Source organism: Paramisgurnus dabryanus, chromosome 11 (assembly GCF_030506205.2).
Source record: "Paramisgurnus dabryanus chromosome 11, PD_genome_1.1, whole genome shotgun sequence".
Lineage (NCBI taxonomy): Eukaryota > Metazoa > Chordata > Actinopteri > Cypriniformes > Cobitidae > Paramisgurnus > Paramisgurnus dabryanus.
The window spans coordinates 37878019-37902480 of NC_133347.1; the positions used below are offsets into that span (position 1 = coordinate 37878019).

Genomic DNA, 24462 nt, shown 5'->3' on the forward strand with positions numbered 1-24462 from the left:
CCAGTTGGTGCGCTCAAAGCAGTCCTGGAGGATAAAGTCGGCTCCCTCTGGCCACACCGTGATGGTTTTAACCATAGGCTTGATGTCTTTCAGCAAGGGACGATGAGCTGGAACCAGCAAGATGGAAATGTGGTCAGAAAAACCCAATTGGGGGCGGGGCACCGCTCTGTATGCTTCCCGTCTGTTAGTATACACACAGTCCAGCGTGTTGTTCCCCCTGGTTGGTATGGAGACATGTTGATGGAACTGAGGCAGGACCTCTCTCAATGGGTTAGTTGGGGCAGAATTGGGCAGAATGGGGCATTTGTGGCAGATGGGGCATTTAGGGTAGTTGGGGCATTTGGGGCAGAATTGGATAATTGGGGCAGATGGGGCATTTAGGGCAGATGGGGCATTTAGGGCAGATGGGGGATTTAGGGCAGATGGGGGATTTAGGGCAGATGGGGGATTTAGGGCAGTTGGGGCATTTAGAGCAGTTGGGGCATTTAGGGCAGTTGAGGCATTTAGGGCAGTTGGGGCATTTAGGGCAGTTTGGGCAGAATGGGGCAGATGAGGCATTTAGGGCAGATGGGGCATTTAGGGCAGATGGGGCATTTAGGGCAGTTGGGGCATTTGGGTCAGTTGTGGCAGAATTGGGTGTTTGGGGCAGATGGGGCATTTAGGGTAGTTGGGGCAGAATTGGGTAGTTGGGGCAGACAGGGCATTTGGGGCAGACGGGGCAGTTGGGGCATTTAGGGCAGTTTGGTCAGACTGGGACAGATGAGGCATTTGGGGCAGAATGGGGCAGATGAGGCATTAAGGGCAGATGAGGCATTTGGAGCAGAATTGGCCAGTTGGGGCAAATAGGGCATTTGGGGCAAAATGGGGCGGTTGGGGCAGATGAGGCATTTGGGGCATAATGGGGCATTTAGGGCAGTTGGGACATTTATGTGTGTCACAACCGGCTCAAGTTATGACAAAAAAGGAGGACGCAGTGAAACCCAAAATAACATTGAATCTTTTATTTAAGGGAAATAATAATTAAACGGAACTTGCTAAGGCTTTTAACAATTAAAAAACAAATGTATTGGGAACCACAAAATTAACAAATCAATACTTACAAAATAAAGAAGTAACAAAACCCAAAATAACCAAACGAACAACCCAAACGGAGATCTCTCTCCAAAACAATCAACGCCGATCTTAAATAATGAAACATAACAAGCAACAGGTGCAGATGATGTATCGGTAGCTCCACCCACCGGCCGGCCGCAGCGGGGAAGCCAGAGACCCGTCACACACCCCTCCTAAAAAGAAGAGACCACCAATAATAAATAAAATAACACACAAAAAAACAAATCACCCTGTTTCCCAAACAGTATTAGGCCATGTCGGACACACTCATAAATTCAGTCCCTCAGTTCTTCATCACCTCCCAGCAACCTTGGCGCCTAGGAAGCAAAATCTAAGAAAGGGGAAAAAAAAGAGAGACAAGAATACGGGTGCACCAGCAGAACGTTCATACCGTATAAATACGCGACAGGGCATCAGCAATTAGATTTTCCGACCCTTTAATGTGGCGAATTTCTAATGAATAAGCCTGGAGAAATAGGCACCACCTCATAAGCCGCTGGTTTGGGCTTTGTAAGGAGCGCAAAAAAGTTAATGGGTTATGGTCAGTATAGACGACCAAAGGACCCTCCGTCGCCCCCACGTACACATCAAAGTGTTGCAATGCCCATATTAAAGCCAGTGCTTCTTTCTCAATTACAGAATAATTTAACTGGTATGAGTTAAATTTCCGGGAAAAGAAAGCCACTGGAAGGTCAATACCTTCCTCGGATTTCTGGATCAAGACTGCACCCGTGCCTATGTTGCTTGCATCTACTTGTAATTGAAAAGGCTGGTCAAATTTCGGAGCCGCCAATACAGGAGCTTCTGTAAGCAACATTTTAATCTTCTCAAAAGCCTCTTGGCAAATATGATTCCAATGGAATTTTACGGTCCCACGTAATAAATTTGTTAAAGGCGCAGCCACCACAGAGAAATTCCGACAGAAACAACGGTAAAATCCCACCATGCCCAAAAAACGCATTAATTCCTTTTTTGTAGTTGGAGTAGGATAATTATCAATGACGTCTACTTTCCCACGAACCGGCCGCACCTGACCTTGACCCACAATCTTACCAAGGTAGGTAACAGTAGCTTTTGCAAACTCACACTTTGATAGATTTACAGTCAAATTGGCTTCAACAAAGCGATCCAACAAAGCCCGAATATGCTGTAAATGCTCGTCCCATGTGTGGCTGTAAACTACCACATCGTCCAAATATACCGCGCAGCCCTTTAAACCAGAGATGACGCGATTCATTAATCGCTGAAAAGTGGCAGGCGCGTTTCGCAAACCGAAGCTCATTACTTTATAAGTAAATAATCCAGACGGTGTAATAAAGGCAGATATTTCCCTTAGGGGTACTTGCCAATACCCTTTCAAAAGGTCAAACTTGGTCACAAATTTGGCACTTCCCACCTGATCAATGCAATCCTCAATCCGGGGTAAAGGAAAAGATTCCGGTTTGGTAACCGCATTTACCTTTCGATAATCCGTGCAAAATCGAAAGGAGCCATCAGATTTACTCACCAACAACGACGGGGACGCCCAACTAGAAAATGAGGGTTCGGCAATACCATTTTTAAGCATATAGTCAATTTCAGCATCCAGATGTTTTTTCTTATTTGCTGAAACACGATAGTAGCGCTGACGAATAGGAATAGAATCCCCGACATCAATATCGTGCTCGATTAAATGAGTACGTGATGGAATATCGGAAAACAGCGAGATGTACTCCGTAATTAAATTAATCAAGTCAGTACGTTGCTCATCCACCAAATAATTGAGCCGATCACCTAGCGTTGCAAGAGCCTCTGAATTTTGCAAACGGCCTTGCAAAGCCGAATCACCAGGATAAAACTCATCTTCAGAGGGGGTTACATCAGGTCCAACAATTTGTGTCAAAAGAACAGGTTTAATATCCGACCCCTTTATTTCTTTCATGTCAGTACCAGTAATGATTTTATTAACCTCCCGGCAGGCATAATAGGGTTTTAGCAAATTTATATGACACACTCTGGTCTTTTTGTTTCGATCGGGAGTTTCAATCAAATAATTTAGATCTGATATTTGACGGGCAACGGTGTAAGGTCCAACAAATTTAGCCTGAAAAGGCGAACCCACAATAGGCAACAACGCAAGAACTTGATCACCTTGTTGAAACGAACGAACTTCTGTACGGCGATCAAAGAAGCGCTTCATTCGGTCCTGTGCCTTGCCTAAACGCGCTTTTGCTATCTGACCAACCTCAAAAATTCTCCTACGGAAATCGCTAACATAAGTCAGAACATTTTTTGGCGGATCAGATTTTTTCCAGTCATCAGCCAAAACATCCAAAGGACCTCGGATATCATGCCCAAACACAAGCTCGTTAGGACTAAAACCTGTACTCTCTTGTGAAGCCTCACGAGCAGCCATCAGCATCCAGGGTAACCCCGCTTCCCAATCTTTCCCCATCTGAGTGCAGTACGATCGTAGTAAAGACTTCAGTGTTTGGTGAAATCTTTCCAGAGCTCCCTGGCTCTGCGCATGGTAAGCACTGGAAAGATTATGTTTAATGTGAAGTTGCTTTAATATTTGACCAAACACATTAGATGTAAAATTACTACCTTGGTCTGACTGAATAACCTGTGGTATTCCAAAGACAGAAATAAACTGCGTAAGTGCTTTCAAGACATTTTTCGCAGTAATAGAACGAAGCGGGTAAGCGGATGGATAACGTGTTACCTGGCACATAACTGTGAATAAATACTCGCTGCCTGACTTTGACTTCGGCAAAGGGCCGACACAGTCCACTATCAAATACTCAAAAGGTTGACTTATCACAGGAATTGGATAAAGAGGTGCTGGTTTTATTCCTTGATTAGGTTTTCCCGTAAGTTGGCAAGTATGACATGACTTAATGTAACTAGAAACATCCCGTTTTAATTTTGGCCAAAAGAATCGCTTTAAGAGCAGTTTATAGGTCTTTTTGACACCCAAGTGGCCAGATGTATCATGTGCAGTTTGTAGCACAATGCTCCGAAATTTCTGAGGAACAACAATTTGTACCATAGGGTCTCCGATTGCAAAATCTCCATGTGGTACCCATTTTCGAACCAACACACCGTCATCTAGGTAATAACCAGAAGGAAGATTGGCAATCGCGTCACACGGAACAACCCGATCAAACAGCTCATTTAGGGTCAAATCCAATTTTTGTTCCATCACAAGATCATTTTTCGATACTGACAAAATTGACGGAATTTCCAAAGTACTAATCTCCTTTGGATCAGCTATTTGGTTTTTTGTCATAGCTCGTGTTACGGCACAGGACGGCAAAACTGTGGTGATGACCGAAGAATGATCTTCACTCCCCGATTCGTGAAGAACGGGAGACGGGGTCACCACCAGGTTTGACGAACAATCTTTCCAAACGCGGTTTCCTGCCAAATCATTCCCTAGTATAACCTGTATTCCTCCGACTGGCAAACAAGGTTGAACACCAATTTCCACTTCACTCTGAATTAAATCAGACTGCAGGACAATTTGATGGAGGGGAACGGTCATAACATCCATACCGATGCCACGTATCAGCACATTATCTCCTGTATACGAGGTTGATGAAAAGGGCAGTACTGACTCTAAAATAAAGGATTCAGATGAACCCGTGTCCCGCAGGATTTTTACAGGCACCTTTTCCTCAGAATCAAGCAAGCTTACATAACCTTCTGTAACAAAGGCATTAAAAGCCAGATCGCAGGGTGCGCAAACGGTTTTCTCATGAGGATTAAATGCCGAAACAGCCAAAGCAACAGGTTTCGCAGGTGGAAATTTTGAACTGTTTTTGGACGCTTCTCTCATTTTCAACATCGGACATTCATTTTTCCAATGACCAAATGTATGACAATAAATACATACATTATTTTTATCTTGTCCTCCAACAAATTCACGTTGAAATTTACCAGGCTGTGCAGACTTACGCCACGGCTCACTACGACTAGTTCCTCCATACATCTTAGCCGACGTCTTATGAATTAACGAAAATTCATCCGCGGCAACAGCTGCTTCATAAGCAGTGAGATTTTTTTGTTCGCTTATGTAAGTCGCTACACGATCAGAAATACAATTTTTGAATTGTTCAAGCACAATCAAATCTTTTAAGTCGTCTAGTGTTTCAACCTTAGAAGCCGTACACCAGCGATTAAAGTACATCGAAATGTCACGTAGAAACTCAGCATGTGTCTGCTTCTCCCCTTTTCTCCAAGACCTGAATTTTTGCCTGTATGCCTCCGGAACTAATTCATAAGATTTTAAAACCGTGGTCTTCACAGTCTGATAATTTGCCGCATCCTCTGTACTAAGAGAGGAGTATGCTTCTTGAGCCCTGCCCGTAAAAATACATTGCAACATCAAAGTGCGTTCGTCATCTGGCCAATTTCTTGCCTCAGCAACACGTTCAAATAATACAAAAAATCGTTCCACATCTTTTTCATCAAATTTTGGAATCAGTCTCAAATTACTCACAATATCAAATCCACGCAAGTCGTGTTCACTTTCTGACCCATTTGTGCCAGAAATTCTTCCAACTTTAATCAAATCCAAGCGATAACGTTCTAGGTCTATCTGTTGTTGTTGCAACTGAATCTTAGATAATTCGAGACGATTTTGGGCTTCAAATATTTTTTCCTTTGTCGCAGCTTCAATCAACAACAGTTCTTTTTGCTGTTCAAACGTCAACTCAGACGTTTTAGATGTAGCCGCAACAGGTTTTGATTGCGACTTTAATATCTCACGTTCATTCAGCTCGGTTTTTATGACCGTTTTAATTGTATCTTTTAAACGCTTATCTTGGACAGATAACGTAATTTCATAATGATCCGCAACTTCTAAAAGTTGGTCTTTCGAAAAGTCATCCAAAAGATCATCTGATGGAGTCTTAATAAACTCCTCGACAGACGCCATAACAAAACAAAGTAAGCTTATTTTAATACATAGGTAACAAGATTGAAGCGCAGCTCCCCCTAACTAAATTATAAACTAACTAAACTGAACCCTAGTCTTCATATAGTTACTTGCGGCGGGTATTTACACACTACAAACCAGTGTTTGCAACAACAACCAATTGACTAGTTGCTATTACCAAACACGGACGTGTTCCCGAGCTATTGCTCTAACCGCTTTCACCATACAAAAAAAATAAATTAAAATAACAAACAGAGCATCCCGTTAAGGATACCCTCTTATTCCTAACTAGGGAAATGCACTTCAAAACTATCACCCATTCAACTTATCAAAATAGCTTACTTACTAAATTCAATTCCGCACAAATGTTTACAACAACAAAAGTAAACGAATAAACCTAATTCACTGCAGCCCTCCAAAACTAAAATTTCAACAAATAACCAAATATTATAATCAGCCAAATTATCAAGAAATTAATCAACTTAAATTATTACTCAAAACTTAAAAGGACGAGCCCCCAAATTTGTCACAACCGGCTCAAGTTATGACAAAAAAGGAGGACGCAGTGAAACCCAAAATAACATTGAATCTTTTATTTAAGGGAAATAATAATTAAACGGAACTTGCTAAGGCTTTTAACAATTAAAAAACAAATGTATTGGGAACCACAAAATTAACAAATCAATACTTACAAAATAAAGAAGTAACAAAACCCAAAATAACCAAACGAACAACCCAAACGGAGATCTCTCTCCAAAACAATCAACGCCGATCTTAAATAATGAAACATAACAAGCAACAGGTGCAGATGATGTATCGGTAGCTCCACCCACCGGCCGGCCGCAGCGGGGAAGCCAGAGACCCGTCACATGTGTGTGTTTGTGTGAGTATGATTGGGTGTATAATATTGTGTTTGTGTGTGTAATTTTGTGGTTGTGTGTCTGTGTGTGTGTGTAGTTGTGTGTGGTTGTGTTTCTGTGTGTGTGTGTGTGTGTGTGTGTGTGTGTGTGTGTGTGTTGGTCTTTGTGATTTATGAGGACATTTCATATGAATACACGCCACATTATAAGGACATTTTGGATTACAAGGACATGGCCTGTGTCCTCATAATTCGGGCAATGTAGAAGTCCTCCAACAGCTAGGTGGAGCTGAAATCCAAATTTTCTCCACATGTCTTTATAATTCACATAAACCTGAATTTGTGTATGACGTGTGTATCGGAAGTGCGCCTCTGTAGGCCGGACTTGGTACTGCGCCTCCTCATTGATTATTAATACGTGTGTATGAAATCGCGGCTTCTGATTGGCTGACCGCCAGAAGTCTTCATAATGTCGGAATTTGTCAACCTCAAGCGATGTAAACACTGATCTACGACAACGACGGTATTGGAAAATATATAATCCAAGTATAAAATAATAGCCATATGTTACATTTACAAAGTTATATATAAAAAGCACTGCACACTGAACCCTTTTCTCCCATCTGACCGATGAATTTTCTCCGTGGATGTCAGACGACGACGATATCACTCATCGCTGTAAGGTAAGTTTAATGATAAGCATAAAGCTACTCTTTATGTTAAAATCTGTTTTAGTTTATAACGATTTCAGTTATTGTCGTTCAAGATCACATTATTCTATAGACAGTGGTTGAGAGGAGTTCCAGGCTATTTTATTCAAAAACATCGAAGTGATTAGTTTGTGTTTAATACTGACGATGCTGTGTAATTAGTTATATCAACAAAAAAAATGTTAACTGATGATTTTTTCCGTGAGTAAGCTTTTTAGTGATTATAAATTTACCTAGATTGTCTGGTAGCTTGTTTACAGTAACGTATACCAAGTCACCCATACCAACTACAATATCATTGTGATAAGCATATGTGAACTGTAATAAGGCTAATAGATTTACTGTTGTGTGATGGGTTTTGTTCAGTGTGTTTTTATCTTATTTTGGTGACTTGGTTGTAAACAACTTCAAAAATATTCCAGTAAATAAGTTAAATAGTTTAAAAGAAGAAAATGTTGGTCCATTTAGTCAGTTTTTTCATTGAACCAAAGAGAAATAATGAGCATATGGTACAGTCTTCATGCTACACTAATAATAGTAGTAAGGTTTTCTTCTGTGTAACATTACATGTCCTTTATATGTAAAATTTGGCTGTATTATTTGTGTCCCCTTCAAAAATTGCCCTCAAGAAATGTTATGTTTATGTTTATAACTGTATGATTACTTTAATGTTGTAATTTTACTTAGTTTGAGCCTATAGATCACTATGGGTTATTAATTATGTTCTTAAGGTATAAAACAATAAATCACAAACAAAATGACTTGCTTTTCTGGACCTTTGTAGAAAATGGCAGGAATAAGGCCCAGGAGATGTAAAAAAAAAACCAGAAGAGGAGGCAGTATATTATGCATCAATGTGTAAAGACAATGCTGGATTTGTAGCAAAATATATCAATTCATTCAAAGGTACAGTAAGTAACACAGACCTATGGTTAAGTCATGGATTTTCAACCATGCTCTAAATCTTTAGTTAAAACTTTTCTGTGACTAATCAGACTAATTCTTTGTTAGGTCGGGGAGTGTTCACCACTTCTCACTTTCATAGAGGAGATTTTCTCCTTGAATACCGAGGAGAGGTCATAAAAAAAGAGGAATATGAAAGAAGACTCAAATTATATGACAGTTCACTCGAAGTGTTTTTATTTGAATTCCGTTTTAATGGAAAACAATTATGGTATGTATATGGTTTTATTTAATGTACAATGTCTTATGAATATACTGTTATAAGTCAAACTGTATTACTGCAAGTAATAGCAACAGTTATAGAAAACTACTGACTTGCATTTATGTGGTGTGTAATTGAATCTGTTATTATAACTTAAGTTATAGTAGCATTATGTTTTTTGAATGTTTCAGGGTTGATGCTGCCAAAGAAGATGGATCTTTAGGACGTCTTGTGAATGATGATCACGTGAACCCCAACAGCAAATTGAAAATTATCACAGTGGACAAAAAGCCCCATTTGTGTTTATTTGCTAGAAAGGACATTAGTCCTGGGGAAGAAATCTGTTATAACTATGGGGATTCTGAATGGCCATGGAGACACCAGGTATAGATAACAGTTATTTCTTCAATGTTATTTTGCTCTAAACAATTATTCAAACATAAGCTTTAATCATGTTGTAAATTTGTGATACTTTAGTATACTTTGTTGTTAATCTACACAGGTAACTTCGGAGACTGAAGAACCTGCCTCATTCGTCCGTGGAGATGGGCATAAAACATCACAGCCGGTGAGTGTTTATGAAAAGTGAATCACACACAGGTTTCTGTTAAAATGGTTTATCAATCGTGTTGAGAACTTAATTTGTTAATACTTCGTTGTTAATCTACAAAGGTAACTTCAGAGACTGAAGAACCTGCCTCATTCGTCCGTGGAGATGGGCGTAAAACATCACAGCCGGTGAGTGTTTATGAAAAGTGAATCATTTAATCTATATATTCTCATTCAAACACACAGGTTTCTGTTAAAATGGTTTATCAATCGTGTTGAGAACTTAATTTGTTAATACTTCGTTGTTAATCTACAAAGGTAACTTCAGAGACTGAAGAACCTGCCTCATTCGTCCGTGGAGATGGGCGTAAAACATCACAGCCGGTGAGTGTTTATGAAAAGTGAATCATTTAATCTATATATTCTCATTCAAACACACAGGTTTCTGTTAAAATGGTTTATCAATCGTGTTGAGAACTTAATTTGTTAATACTTCGTTGTTAATCTACAAAGGTAACTTCAGAGACTGAAGAACCTGCCTCATTCGTCCGTGGAGATGGGCGTAAAACATCACAGCCGGTGAGTGTTTATGAAAAGTGAATCATTTAATCTATATATTCTCATTCAAACACACAGGTTTCTGTTAAAATGGTTTATCAATTCAAGTTGAGAATTTTATTTGTTAATACTTTGTTTGTTAATCTGGACAGGTAACTTCGGAGCCTAAAGAACCTGACTCATTCGTCCGTGGAGATGGGCGTAAAACATCACAGCCGGTGAGTGTTTATGAAAAGTGAATCATTTAATCTATATATTCTCATTCAAACACACAGGTTTCTGTTAAATGGTTTATCAATCGTGTTGAGAATTTAATTTGTTAATACTTCGTTGTTAATCTACAAAGGTTACTTCTGAGACTGAAGAACCTGACTCATTCGTCCGTGGAGATGGGCGTAAAACATTACAGCCGGTGAGTGTTTAGGAAAAGTGAATCATTTAATCTATATATTCTCATTCAAACACACAGGTTTCTGTTAAAATGGTTTATCAATCATGTTGAGAATTTAATTTGTTATTACTTTGTTTGTTAATCTGAACAGGTAACTTCAGAGACTAAAGAACCTGACTCATTCATCTGTGGAGATGGGCGTAAAACATCACAGCCGGTGAGTGTTTATGAAAAGTGAATCATTTAATCTATATATTCTCATTCAAACACACAGGTTTCTGTTAAAATGGTTTATCAATCGTGTTGAGAACTTAATTTGTTAATACTTCGTTGTTAATCTACAAAGGTTACTTCTGAGTCTGAAGAACCTGCCTCATTCGTCCGTGGAGATGGGCGTAAAACATCACAGCCGGTGAGTGTTTATGAAAAGTGAATCATTTAATCTATATATTCTCATTCAAACACACAGGTTTCTGTTAAAATGGTTTATCAATCATGTTGAGAATTTTATTTGTTAATACTTTGTTTGTTAATCTGCACAGGTAACTTCGGAGACTAAAGAACCTGACTCATTCGTCCGTGGAGATAGGCGTAAAACATCACAGCCGGTGAGTGTTTATGAAAAGTGAATCATTTAATCTATATTCTCATTCAAACACAAGGTTTCTGTTAAATGGTTTATCAATCGTGTTGAGAAATTAATTTGTTAATACTTCGTTGTTAATCTACAAAGGTAACTTCTGAGACTGAAGAACCTGACTCATTCGTCCGTGGAGATGGGCGTAAAACATTACAGCCGGTGAGTGTTTATGAAAAGTGAATCATTTAATCTATATATTCTCATTCAAACACACAGGTTTCTGTTGAATGGTTTATCAATCGTGTTGAGAATTTAATTTGTTAATACTTCGTTGTTAATCTACAAAGGTAACTTCTGAGACTGAAGAACCTGACTCATTCGTCCGTGGAGATGGGCGTAAAACATCACAGCCGGTGAGTGTTTATGAAAAGTGAATCATTTAATCTATATATTCTCATTCAAACACACAGGTTTCTGTTAAAATGGTTTATCAATCGTGTTGAGAACTTAATTTGTTAATACTTCGTTGTTAATCTACAAAGGTAACTTCAGAGACTGAAGAACCTGACTCATTCGTCCGTGGAGATGGGCGTAAAACATCACAGCCGGTGAGTGTTTATGAAAAGTGAATCATTTAATCTATATAATCTCATTCAAACACACAGGTTTCTGTTAAAATGGTTTATCAATCGTGTTGAGAACTTAATTTGTTAATACTTCGTTGTTAATCTACAAAGGTAACTTCAGAGACTGAAGAACCTGACTCATTCGTCCGTGGAGATGGGCGTAAAACATCACAGCCGGTGAGTGTTTATGAAAAGTGAATCATTTAATCTATATATTCTCATTCAAACACACAGGTTTCTGTTAAAATGGTTTATCAATCGTGTTGAGAACTTAATTTGTTAATACTTCGTTGTTAATCTACAAAGGTAACTTCAGAGACTGAAGAACCTGACTCATTCGTCCGTGGAGATGGGCGTAAAACATCACAGCCGGTGAGTGTTTATGAAAAGTGAATCATTTAATCTATATATTCTCATTCAAACACACAGGTTTCTGTTAAAATGGTTTATCAATCATGTTGAGAATTTAATTTGTTATTACTTTGTTTGTTAATCTACAAAGGTAACTTCAGAGACTGAAGAACCTGACTCATTCGTCCGTGGAGATGGGCGTAAAACATCACAGCCGGTGAGTGTTTATGAAAAGTGAATAATTTAATCTATATATTCTCATTCAAACACACAGGTTTCTGTTGAATGGTTTATCAATCGTGTTGAGAACTTAATTTGTTAATACTTCGTTGTTAATCTACAAAGGTAACTTCAGAGACTGAAGAACCTGACTCATTCGTCCGTGGAGATGGGCGTAAAACATCACAGCCGGTGAGTGTTTATGAAAAGTGAATCATTTAATCTATATATTCTCATTCAAACACACAGGTTTCTGTTAAAATGGTTTATCAATCATGTTGAGAATTTAATTTGTTAATACTTCGTTGTTAATCTACAAAGGTAACTTCAGAGACTAAAGAACCTGACTCATTCGTCCGTGGAGATGGGCGTAAAACATTACAGCCGGTGAGTGTTTAGGAAAAGTGAATCATTTAATCTATATATTCTCATTCAAACACACAGGTTTCTGTTAAATGGTTTATCAATCGTGTTGAGAATTTAATTTGTTATTACTTTGTTTGTTAATCTGAACAGGTAACTTCAGAGACTAAAGAACCTGACTCATTCGTCCGTGGAGATGGGCGTAAAACATCACAGCCGGTGAGTGTTTATGAAAAGTGAATCATTTAATCTATATATTCTCATTCAAACACACAGGTTTCTGTTAAAATGGTTTATCAATCGTGTTGAGAATTTAATTTGTTATTACTTTGTTTGTTAATCTGAACAGGTAACTTCAGAGACTAAAGAACCTGACTCATTTGTCCGTGGAGATGGGCGTAAAACATCACAGCCGGTGAGTGTTTATGAAAAATGAATCATTGGGTAGAGATCCAGGTTTGGGTTACTACAGCCAGATTGGAATATGTGTGGTGTTTTATGTCCTCATATTTACTGTAGTTGTCATGTTGTGGGGTTGGGTGAAGATCCAGGTTTGGGTTACTACAGCCAGATTGGAATATGTGTGGTGTTTTATGTCCTCATATTTACTCTTCATGTCATGTTGTGGGGGTTGGGTGAAGATCCAGGTTTGGGTTACTACAGCCAGATTGGAATATGTGTGGTGTTTTATGTCCTCATATTTACTGTTGATGTCATGTTGTGGGGTTGGGTGAAGATCCAGGTTTGGGTTACTACAGCCAGATTGGAATATGTGTGGTGTTTTATGTCCTCATATTTACTGTTGATGTCATGTTTTGGGGGTTGGGTGAAGATCCAGGTTTGGGTTACTACAGCCAGATTGGAATATGTGTGGTGTTTTATGTCCTCATATTTACTGTTGATGTCAAGTTGTGGGGTTGGGTGAAGATCCAGGTTTGGGTTACTACAGCCAGATTGGAATATGTGTGGTGTTTTATGTCCTCATATTTACTGTTGATGTCATGTTGTGGGGGTTGGGTGAAGATACAGGTTTGGGTTACTACAGCCAGATTGGAATATGTAATGTGTCTTATGTCCTCATATTTACTGTTGATGTCATGTTGTGGGGGTAGGGTGAAGATCCAGGTTTGGGTTACTACAGCCAGATTGGAATATGTAATGTGTCTTATGTCCTCATATTTACTGTAAATGTCATGTTGTGGGGGTTGGGTGAAGATACAGGTTTGGGTTACTACAGCCAGATTGGAATATGTGTGGTGATTTATGTCCTCATATTTACTGTTGATGTCATGTTGTGGGGTTGGGTGAAGATACAGGTTTGGGTTACTACAGCCAGATTGGAATATGTGTGGTGTTTTATGTCCTCATATTTACTGTTGATGTCATGTTGTGGGGGTTGGGTGAAGATACAGGTTTGGGTTACTACAGCCAGATTGGAATATGTGTGGTGTTTTATGTCCTCATATTTACTGTTGATGTCATGTTGTGGGGGTTGGGTGAAGATACAGGTTTGGGTTACTACAGCCAGATTGGAATATGTAATGTGTCTTATGTCCTCATATTTACTGTAAATGTCATGTTGTGGGGGTTGGGTGAAGATACAGGTTTGGGTTACTACAGCCAGATTGGAATATGTGTGGTGTTTTATGTCCTCATATTTACTGTTGATGTCATGTTGTGGGGGTTGGGTGAAGATACAGGTTTGGGTTACTACAGCCAGATTGGAATATGTGTGGTGTTTTATGTCCTCATATTTACTCTTCATGTCATGTTGTGGGGTTTGGGTGAAGATACAGTTTGGGTTACTTCAGCCAGATTGGAATATGTAATGTGTCTTATGTCCTCATATTTACTGTTGATGTCATGTTGTGGGGGTTGGGTGAAGATACAGGTTTGGGTTACTTCAGCCAGATTGGAATATGTAATGTGTCTTATGTCCTCATATTTACTGTAGATGTCATGTTGTGGGTGTAGGGTGAAGATCCAGGTTTGGGTTACTACAGCCAGATTGGAATATGTGTGGTGTTTTATGTCCTCATATTTACTCTTCATGTCATGTTGTGGGGGTTGGGTGAAGATACAGGTTTGGGTTACTACAGCCAGATTGGAATATGTGTGGTGTTTTATGTCCTCATATTTACTGTAGTTGTCATGTTGTGGGGTTGGGTGAAGATCCAGGTTTGGGTTACTACAGCCAGATTGGAATATGTGTGGTGTTTTATGTCCTCATATTTACTGTTGATGTCATGTTGTGGGGTTGGGTGAAGATCCAGGTTTGGGTTACTACAGCCAGATTGGAATATGTGTGGTGTTTTATGTCCTCATATTTACTGTTGATGTCATGTTTTGGGGGTTGGGTGAAGATACAGGTTTGGGTTACTACAGCCAGATTGGAATATGTGTGGTGTTTTATGTCCTCATATTTACTGTTGATGTCATGTTTTGGGGGTTGGGTGAAGATCCAGGTTTGGGTTACTTCAGCCAGATTGGAATATGTGTGGTGTTTTATGTCCTCATATTTACTGTTGATGTCATGTTGTGGGGGTTGGGTGAAGATACAGGTTTGGGTTACTACAGCCAGATTGGAATATGTAATGTGTCTTATGTCCTCATATTTACTGTAAATGTCATGTTGTGGGGGTAGGGTGAAGATCCAGGTTTGGGTTACTAAAGCCAGATTGGAATATGTAATGTGTCTTATGTCCTCATATTTACTGTAAATGTCATGTTGTGGGGGTTGGGTGAAGATACAGGTTTGGGTTACTACAGCCAGATTGGAATATGTGTGGTGTTTTATGTCCTCATATTTACTGTTGATGTCATGTTGTGGGGTTGGGTGAAGATCCAGGTTTGGGTTACTACAGCCAGATTGGAATATGTGTGGTGTTTTATGTCCTCATATTTACTGTTGATGTCATGTTTTGGGGGTTGGGTGAAGATCCAGGTTTGGGTTACTACAGCCAGATTGGAATATGTGTGGTGTTTTATGTCCTCATATTTACTGTTGATGTCATGTTGTGGGGGTAGGGTGAAGATACAGGTTTGGGTTACTACAGCCAGATTGGAATATGTGTGGTGTTTTATGTCCTCATATTTACTGTTGATGTCATGTTTTGGGGGTTGGGTGAAGATCCAGGTTTGGGTTACTTCAGCCAGATTGGAATATGTGTGGTGTTTTATGTCCTCATATTTACTGTTGATGTCATGTTGTGGGGGTTGGGTGAAGATACAGGTTTGGGTTACTACAGCCAGATTGGAATATGTAATGTGTCTTATGTCCTCATATTTACTGTTGATGTCATGTTGTGGGGGTAGGGTGAAGATCCAGGTTTGGGTTACTACAGCCAGATTGGAATATGTAATGTGTCTTATGTCCTCATATTTACTGTAAATGTCATGTTGTGGGGGTTGGGTGAAGATACAGGTTTGGGTTACTACAGCCAGATTGGAATATGTGTGGTGTTTTATGTCCTCATATTTACTGTTGATGTCATGTTGTGGGGTTGGGTGAAGATACAGGTTTGGGTTACTACAGCCAGATTGGAATATGTGTGGTGTTTTATGTCCTCATATTTACTGTTGATGTCATGTTGTGGGGGTTGGGTGAAGATACAGGTTTGGGTTACTACAGCCAGATTGGAATATGTAATGTGTCTTATGTCCTCATATTTACTGTAAATGTCATGTTGTGGGGGTTGGGTGAAGATACAGGTTTGGGTTACTACAGCCAGATTGGAATATGTGTGGTGTTTTATGTCCTCATATTTACTGTTGATGTCATGTTGTGGGGTTGGGTGAAGATCCAGGTTTGGGTTACTACAGATTGGAATATGTGTGGTGTTTTATGTCCTCATATTTACTGTTGATGTCATGTTGTGGGGGTTGGGTGAAGATACAGGTTTGGGTTACTACAGCCAGATTGGAATATGTGTGGTGTTTTATGTCCTCATATTTACTCTTCATGTCATGTTGTGGGGGTTGGGTGAAGATACAGTTTGGGTTACTTCAGCCAGATTGGAATATGTAATGTGTCTTATGTCCTCATATTTACTGTAGATGTCATGTTGTGGGTGTAGGGTGAAGATACAGATTTGGGTTACTACAGCCAGATTGGAATATGTGTGGTGTTTTATGTCCTCATATTTACTCTTGATGTCATGTTGTGGGGGTTGGGTGAAGATACAGGTTTGGGTTACTTCAGCCAGATTGGAATATGTAATGTGTCTTATGTCCTCATATTTACTGTAGATGTCATGTTGTGGGTGTAGGGTGAAGATACAGATTTGGGTTACTACAGCCAGATTGGAATATGTGTGGTGTTTTATGTCCTCATATTTACTCTTGATGTCATGTTGTGGGGGTTGGGTGAAGATACAGGTTTGGGTTACTACAGCCAGATTGGAATATGTAATGTGTCTTATGTCCTCATATTTACTGTTGATGTCATGTTGTGGGGGTAGGGTGAAGATCCAGGTTTGGGTTACTTCAGCCAGATTGGAATATGTAATGTGTCTTATGTCCTCATATTTACTGTAGATGTCATGTTGTGGGTGTAGGGTGAAGATACAGGTTTGGGTTACTACAGCCAGATTGGAATATGTGTGGTGTTTTATGTCCTCATATTTACTCTTCATGTCATGTTGTGGGGGTTGGGTGAAGATCCAGGTTTGGGTTACTACAGCCAGATTGGAATATGTGTGGTGTTTTATGTCCTCATATTTACTGTAGTTGTCATGTTGTGGGGGTAGGGTGAAGATACAGGTTTGGGTTACTACAGCCAGATTGGAATATGTGTGGTGTTTTATGTCCTCATATTTACTCTTAATGTCATGTTGTGGGGGTTGGGTGAAGATACAGTTTGGGTTACTTCAGCCAGATTGGAATATGTAATGTGTCTTATGTCCTCATATTTACTGTTGATGTCATGTTGTGGGGGTTGGGTGAAGATACAGGTTTGGGTTACTACAGCCAGATTGGAATATGTGATGTGTCTTATGTCCTCATATTTACTGTTGATGTCATGTTGTGGGGGTTGGGTGAAGATCCAGGTTTGGGTTACTACAGCCAGATTGGAATATGTGTGGTGTTTTATGTCCTTATATTTACTGTAAATGTCATGTTGTGGGGGTTGGTTGAAGATCGAGGTTTAGTTTACTACAGTCAGACTGGATGTTATATTTACTTATAATTTACTGATAAAACCTACATTGGTTATGATATTTAATTAATTTAAACCCCAAACCTTTTAGTTAAACTTTTAACATCTTTTTGAAGTTTACTTCACTTTAGATGGGTTAATCAGATTCATTTTAATTCAATTTTTTAATAGATTTTGTTATTGTTATTATTTTTTTCAACAGATTTGCAAACATGACATCATTCTTTCAACCGTGTCAAGCTTGGATAATTGTGCCAGCTGTAGTGGGCCGTATTCTGCATTAAAATGGATTGGTGTAAAGTGTAAGAGTAAGTATCATGTTTTAACTAAGATACTCTAATGTGTACAGTAATGTGTTACCAATCTCTATTGATTTATTAATTTCCCAACCCTTTTGGTAGATACGATCTAATTTAGAGCAAATCTCAGGATCTAAACTTGTATTTACTATTCTGTCTAGTTTGCTCATGTTTCTGGCATAAATCTTGCTACAACAAGAATGTGATGCCTTACCTTGACTCATTTGAACCAGTAAGTGAATTTTATCAAATAATCTTTAAAATAATAGTTCACTAATAATACTTTTTAAAAGTATGTAATATCTATATTTTAATTTAATAAATATTTGTTTTCTATTATAGATTTCTGAAGAAGAATTATTTAAGGAGGACTCAGATAAGGACTATGTTCCCAGTAGTTTTTCAGAGGATTCGGAGTCGGACATGGTGTCTTTAGAACTAGAGTGCCCTAAACCACTCTCCAACATAGACTGCCAAGAAAGCGTCTTAGTAAAAGATTCCCTACCTGAAGATGCAGTCTGCACAGCACAACTGAAAAAGTCATGCAGGAAAGGCGAGCAGGTACCCAACAAAACAGGGATTGATAATATAGGGTCTGAGGATACCACAGAATGTGGGGAAGGTCCATCAGTACCATCCTCTGAAATATCCACTTCAGGACATAAGAATTACTGTTATATTTGTGGAAAGCCCCAATCGAAATTCACAAGACACCTAAAAATTCATGAAAACACAAATATGGATGTTGCTAGGGCTCTGGCCTTGCCGAAGCATTCCAAGGAACGTAAGAAACTGCTGGACAAACTAAGAAATAAAGGAAATTATGAACATAATGCAAGTGTTTTAGCCAGTGGATCGGGGCAGTTAAAACTCAAACGTAAACCGAAGAAAAATTACAATCCAAATGATTATGTGAATTGCATGTATTGCCATGCAATGTTCCTACGCAGAGAATTGTGGAGACATGTACGGAACTGTCCTTCTAAGTCAGGGGATCAGGAACAACCAGGAAGAAATAAGGTACTGGCTTTAGCGACAATGTCTGATTCAGTTCTCTGTCAGCAAATGTCACAGAGTGTTTGGAAACTCCTAACACCAATGAAAGATGATGACATCTCTGCTGCTGTGCGGAGTGATTTCACCATCCTACAGCTGGCACAATCATTTTTCAATAAACATGGCCAAGATCCGTCTAAACATGATTACATTCGGCAGAAGCTAAGAGAGGTTGGAAGACTTTTGTTGGTCCTGAGAAAGCAATTCTCATTGCATACGATTGAGGATGCTGTTAAGCCTGCAAATTTTGAGATGATTATACAGGCTGTCAAAAGAGTATCTGGGTATGATGCAGCAAAACACACTTACCAGACTCCAAGCCTTGCTCTTAAGCTTGGTCACTCTTTGAACAAGTTATGTGACATCATACACTGTAGAGCAGGGGTCACCAACGTGGTGCCCGCGGGCACCAGGTAGCCCGCACAGAGTCTGTGAGGTGCCCGCCAAAGCACATTCTATTAATAGTCTCAACTGTAATATTTATTCATTACATATTTTTCTATATTAGCTTGGCTTGGTTTACATATGTTAAAATTTTAAACAATACTAAAACATATAAACAAGTCAAATTAAATTAAATAAACAAGTAAAACAAAAAAGTTTTAAGTAGACTACATCAAAAAGTAGCCCTCCAGATTGTTTTATCCATTGTGGTAGCCCTTGCTCATAAAAAGGTTGGAGACCCCTGCTGTAGAGCGTTAATGGCTGAAGATGATGCAAGGATTAAGTCAACTCAGACTTTCAAAAAGTTGGTTAATTCGAAATGGTCGGAACTTGTGTCTCATGGTGCTTTAACCACTTTACATGAAGGTCATTTTAATAAACCATCCACCCTTCCGTTTACAGAAGATGTTCAGCGTCTTCATCAACATCTCGAAACAGTCGCTGATTTAGCTACTGACAACTTGAAGAAGACTGCTTCAACAAAAGTCTATGGAGAACTGTGCAGATCGACTCTTGCCAAAATTATTCTGTTCAATCGACGACGTGTAGGAGAAGTTGCAAGGATGCAATTAAAATGTTTCCTGGAGAGGGACACAACTCCTCTTCACAAAGATGTTGCTGTTGGCCTTACAGCATTTGAGCAGAAACTTTGCTCACATTTCAGTAGAGTAGAAATTAGGGGGAAAAGGGGGCGTAAAGTAGCAATTTTGCTATCACCAGACATGGTCGATGCTTTAACACTTCTGATAAGCAAAAGACAAGAGTGTGGAGTTCCACAAGACAATACATTTCTTTTTGCAAGACCCAGATGTTTGACTTCATATCGAGGTCAAGACAGTCTACGGATTTACGCAGAAGAGTGTGGTGCCCAGAACCCTGAGCTCCTCCGGTCAACACAGCTGCGCAAGCATGTAGCAACATTATCACAGGTCCTGAACTTAAAAAACCATGAGTTGGATCAAGTGGCAGACTTCTTGGGCCATGATATACGTGTCCACAGGGAATATTACAGGCTTCCAGAGGCTACAACCCAGCTGGCAAAAATTTCTAAACTTCTTCTTGCCATGGAAAAAGGTTCTCTTACAAGTCTTCAAGGCAAATCACTTGAAGAAATTGACATTGAAGGTAAGTCTATTAAAGTTAAAATTTGATTTTTGTGATTTTTGCTGCATGGTTTATAGTATATTTTATTGTAAAGGTTATCAAGTGTATATGCTAAGGTACATACAGACAATATATATTAACCAAAGTAATAGTTTCAGAATTATTTGATACTTTTATTTGCTCCTAACATTTGCTATACTTAAGACTCAAATTGTTTGTTTTTGTTAGAAACCCTAGACTTAACTGATTCAAGTGATGACAGTGATGCTGAGGAGGCAGATCAGCTAACACAAAGTGAAATTGGTAAGTGCATTAATATACAATGGCAAATTATTAAAGTACAGTTTACCATATGATGCAACACTATGTACACTGATCAGTCATAACAATATGACCCCTGACAGGTAAAGTGAATAACACTGATTTTCTCTTCTCCATGGCACCTATTAATGGGTGGGATATATTTGTCAGGAAGTAAACATTTTGTCCAGAAAGTTGATGTGTTAAAATTGTGAAAAATTACTAAGTATAAAGAGTGAGTTTGACAAGGGCCAAATTGTGATGACTAGACAATTGGGTCAGTTCACCTCCAAAATTGCAGCTCTGCAGTATATACCTGATCAGATTAAACATTAATCTTACAAGAATGGTAAAAACTCTACTTCCCTATTAAAAAGCAGGCCAAAACAGCCACTCAACACTTTAGTCAAGACTAGCAATTATTCTAACAAGACTAGATCAAAGATAATTATAAGACTAGTTGAAAGAATAGTGAGATGAGATCTAGTCATCATCATGGTGTTTACTCTAGTTTATGCTTGTATATAAATAAACATGGGACACCAAAACCTTACTTGTAAACTATATTATTCATACCACAGCACTAAAGCGAGTTAGGGACCTGCCGAGGATCTTCCAGGCACCTCAGATGGTGTGGGCTTTTATCTCATTTGACTAGCATGTTTAGCAAGGTTTGATTCAGTTCATGTAGACCAAGCAGAGCCTTTTGTATGTTACAGTAATTTTTTATCCCTTTCACAGATGATGACCCTGCCTTAGAAAGCACAGCTGCAGGTAAGACAAGACAGAAGTTTTTAACTAATCCATTTTAAGGATATATAAATGCTATTCGAATCTAAAAATCAGTGGCATATGTAATCTAGATTTTGGTCTGGATGACTTTTTGCATTTGCTTGATTGATGTAAATTAGATATACATGTGTTTCTGTTTTTTTTTAAGCTGTTTACCAAAAAAGTAAAAAGAAGAAGAAGTCCAGCGATAGGGAAGAGCATGAACAAGCTGGTAAAAAACACCAACAAAAATGCACAATGAACACTTTATTAGACAGTCGTGTAGATCATATTTAAACTCCTTTACAAAAATTTTAAAATCTTACCTACATACTTGCTTCCCCAATAAACACAAGCAGGCCAAAACAGCCACTCAGCACTTTAGTCAAGACTAGCAATCATTCTAACAAGACTAGACCAAAGATAATTATTAGACTAGTTGAAAGAATAGTGTGATGAGATCTAGTCATCATGGTGTTTACTCTAGCTTATGCTTGAATATAAATAAACATGTGACACCAAAACCTTACTAGTAAACTATATTTTTCATACCACAGCACTAAAGCGAGTTAGGCGACCTGTCGAGGATCTTCCAGGCACCTCAGATGGTATGGACATTTATCTTATTTGACTAGCATGTTTAGCAAGGTTTGATTCAGTTCATGTAGACCAAGAAGGGCCTTCTGTATGTTATAGTATTTTATTACACGGCTCTCTGGAATGCTTGATTCTGATTGGTCAGTTGAGACATTTGCAGGTTCGTTCTTTTCGAATAATAACCGCTCCAAAAAAATAACGCATAGCCGGTACTCCTTTTACGAGTAAGATCGCTCCGCGCCAATAAAGATCAATAAAGATTACTGTCTGTTTGGCGCCATCTTGTGACAAACACTGGACAACCACGACAAGACACAGAGAGCTTACTGAGACTGAACTTGACAAAATAGAGCATGACAGCTACGAAGCCAACACACAAAAAAATACAGAATGGGCATTAAAACTTCTCAAAGACTGGCTAAAAGAGAAAAAAATGGAGACAGACAAGTATGAAGCAGAGGATCTTAATAAGGTATTACGATCATTTTATGCATCTGTGCAAAGTTTCGCGGAAGGATAAAAATGTTAATTTAAAACAAATATGCCAATAAAATGTTTCAAATTCATATTCATGTCCAGTTTTTTTTCTTATGTAACAAGTAGCCGTGTAATAAGCGGGATAATGTAGAGTCAGCCGGTAGTTATCGGGAAATAAGCCCCTTCAGTGTGATACAAGACCCTCCGCTTCGCGTCGGGTCCTGATCACACTGTCGGGGCTTATTTCCCGATAACTACCGGCTGCCTCTACATTATCCCTTACTTATTATCCCTTTCACAGATGATGACCCTGCCTTAGAAAGCACAGCTGCAGGTAAGACAAGACGGAAGTTTTTATTTTAAATCTGTTTTATTAGTATTTAACAAGACTGTATATAGTTATACATTTAATGAAAAATAAGAGATCACAAATTAGATGTACATGTGTTTCTGTTTTTTTTAAGCTGTTTACCAAAAAAGTAAAAAGAAGAAGAAGTCCAGCAATAGGAAAGAGCATGAACAAGCTGGTAAAAAACACCAACAAAAATGCACAATGACCACTTTATTAGACAGTCATGTAGATCATATTTTAACTCCTTTACAAAAATTGTAAAATCTTACCTTTATACCTGCTTCTCTAATAAACACACGCAGGCCAAAACAGCCACTCAGCACTTTAGTCAAGACTAGCAATCATTCTAACAAGACTAGACCAAAGATAATTATTAGACTAGTTGAAAGAATAGTGAGATGAGATCTAGTCATCATCATGGTTTTTACTCTAGTTTATGCTTGTATATAAATAAACATGTGACACCAAAACCTTACTAGTAAACTTTATTCATACCACAGCACTAAAGCGATTTAGGGGACCTGTCGAGGATCTTCCAGGCACCTCAAATGGTATGGACATTTATCTTATTTGACTAGCATGTTTAGCAAGGTTTGATTCAGTTCATGTAGACCAAGCAGTACCTTCTGTATGTTACAGTATTTTTTTATCCCTTTCACAGATGATGACCCTGCCTTGGAAAACACAGCTGCAGGTAAGACAAGACAGAAGTTTTTAACTTATCCATTTTAAGGATATATAAATGCTAGTCGAATCTAAAAATCAGTGGCATATGTAATCTAGATTTTGGTCTGGAAGACTTTTTGCATTTGCTCGATTGATTTAAATTAGGTGTTTCTGTTTTGTTTTTAAGCTGTTTACCAAAAAAGTTAAAAGAAGTCCAGCAATAGGGAAGGGCATGAACAAGCTGTTAAAAAAACACCAACAAAAATGCACAATAAACACTTTATTAGACAATCGTGAGGGATCTCAAAGTCTAGACTCAAGTCCGGACCCGAAGTGAACTTGTTCCGGACCTGCGTGCACTTCATATTTCAAGTGCATTAATTTCTATACAGTATGATGAATTAAATGTGTTTTTTTGCTACGTTAAAAACGCATATTAAACAATTTGTCTAGTTTAGTTTTCTTTTTAGATTTAATAAGAGTATTCCTGGTCCAAAAATAAAACGAGTTATTAAAAAATTTCCTGTGTGAAGCTGTAGCCATGACACCCAGTAAGCCTGTGACATACTGACCATTGACGTAATGAGAGCGGAACCGCCACTTCCTTATGGTGTGAGCATTCAGATGGTTGAGGATGCTAGTTTCTAAAAAAGAAAAGTTGACGGAGAAAATAGAGTTTTTAAAGAAGACTGGACAGACAAGTATGTGTTTATTTTGCCCAAATTTAGCACAAAGCCCTTCTGTTTGATTTGCAGTGAGATTGGAAATAGCAAATGTCACTATGAAATGAAACAGATATTTTGAACAGCACTATCCACAGAATACAGACATAC

General features: G+C 38.7%; 1 protein-coding gene and 1 long non-coding RNA gene across 2 annotated transcripts; both read left to right on the forward strand.

Moving 5' to 3' along the window:
* Positions 1-8419: 8419 nt before the first annotated feature.
* On the forward strand, positions 8420-9146 carry LOC141282969 (uncharacterized). The gene is made up of 3 exons (XR_012337898.1): positions 8420-8509; positions 8615-8777; positions 8960-9146. It is a non-coding gene; the product is annotated as an uncharacterized lncRNA (long non-coding RNA).
* A 10473-nt stretch (positions 9147-19619) lies between these two features.
* On the forward strand, positions 19620-23836 carry LOC135718369 (uncharacterized). Its single transcript, XM_073816147.1, has 8 exons — positions 19620-20487; positions 20695-20769; positions 21508-21540; positions 21707-21769; positions 22095-22145; positions 22913-22945; positions 23625-23657; positions 23817-23836. The coding sequence occupies exons 1-8, from the start codon at positions 19620-19622 to the stop codon at positions 23834-23836; spliced, it is 1176 nt and encodes a 391-aa protein (XP_073672248.1).
* Positions 23837-24462: the final 626 nt, after the last annotated feature.

Excerpts from the sequence above, each read along its gene's own strand:
- LOC135718369 (XM_073816147.1), top strand. The coding sequence starts at position 19,620 with ATGGCTGAAGATGATGCAAGGATTAAGTCAACTCAGACTTTCAAAAAG. Across the intron at positions 20,488-20,694 it reads TGAAGAAATTGACATTGAAG|AAACCCTAGACTTAACTGAT; the intron begins GTAAGTCTATTA and ends TGTTTTTGTTAG. Across the intron at positions 22,946-23,624 it reads CTTAGAAAGCACAGCTGCAG|ATGATGACCCTGCCTTGGAA; the intron begins GTAAGACAAGAC and ends TCCCTTTCACAG.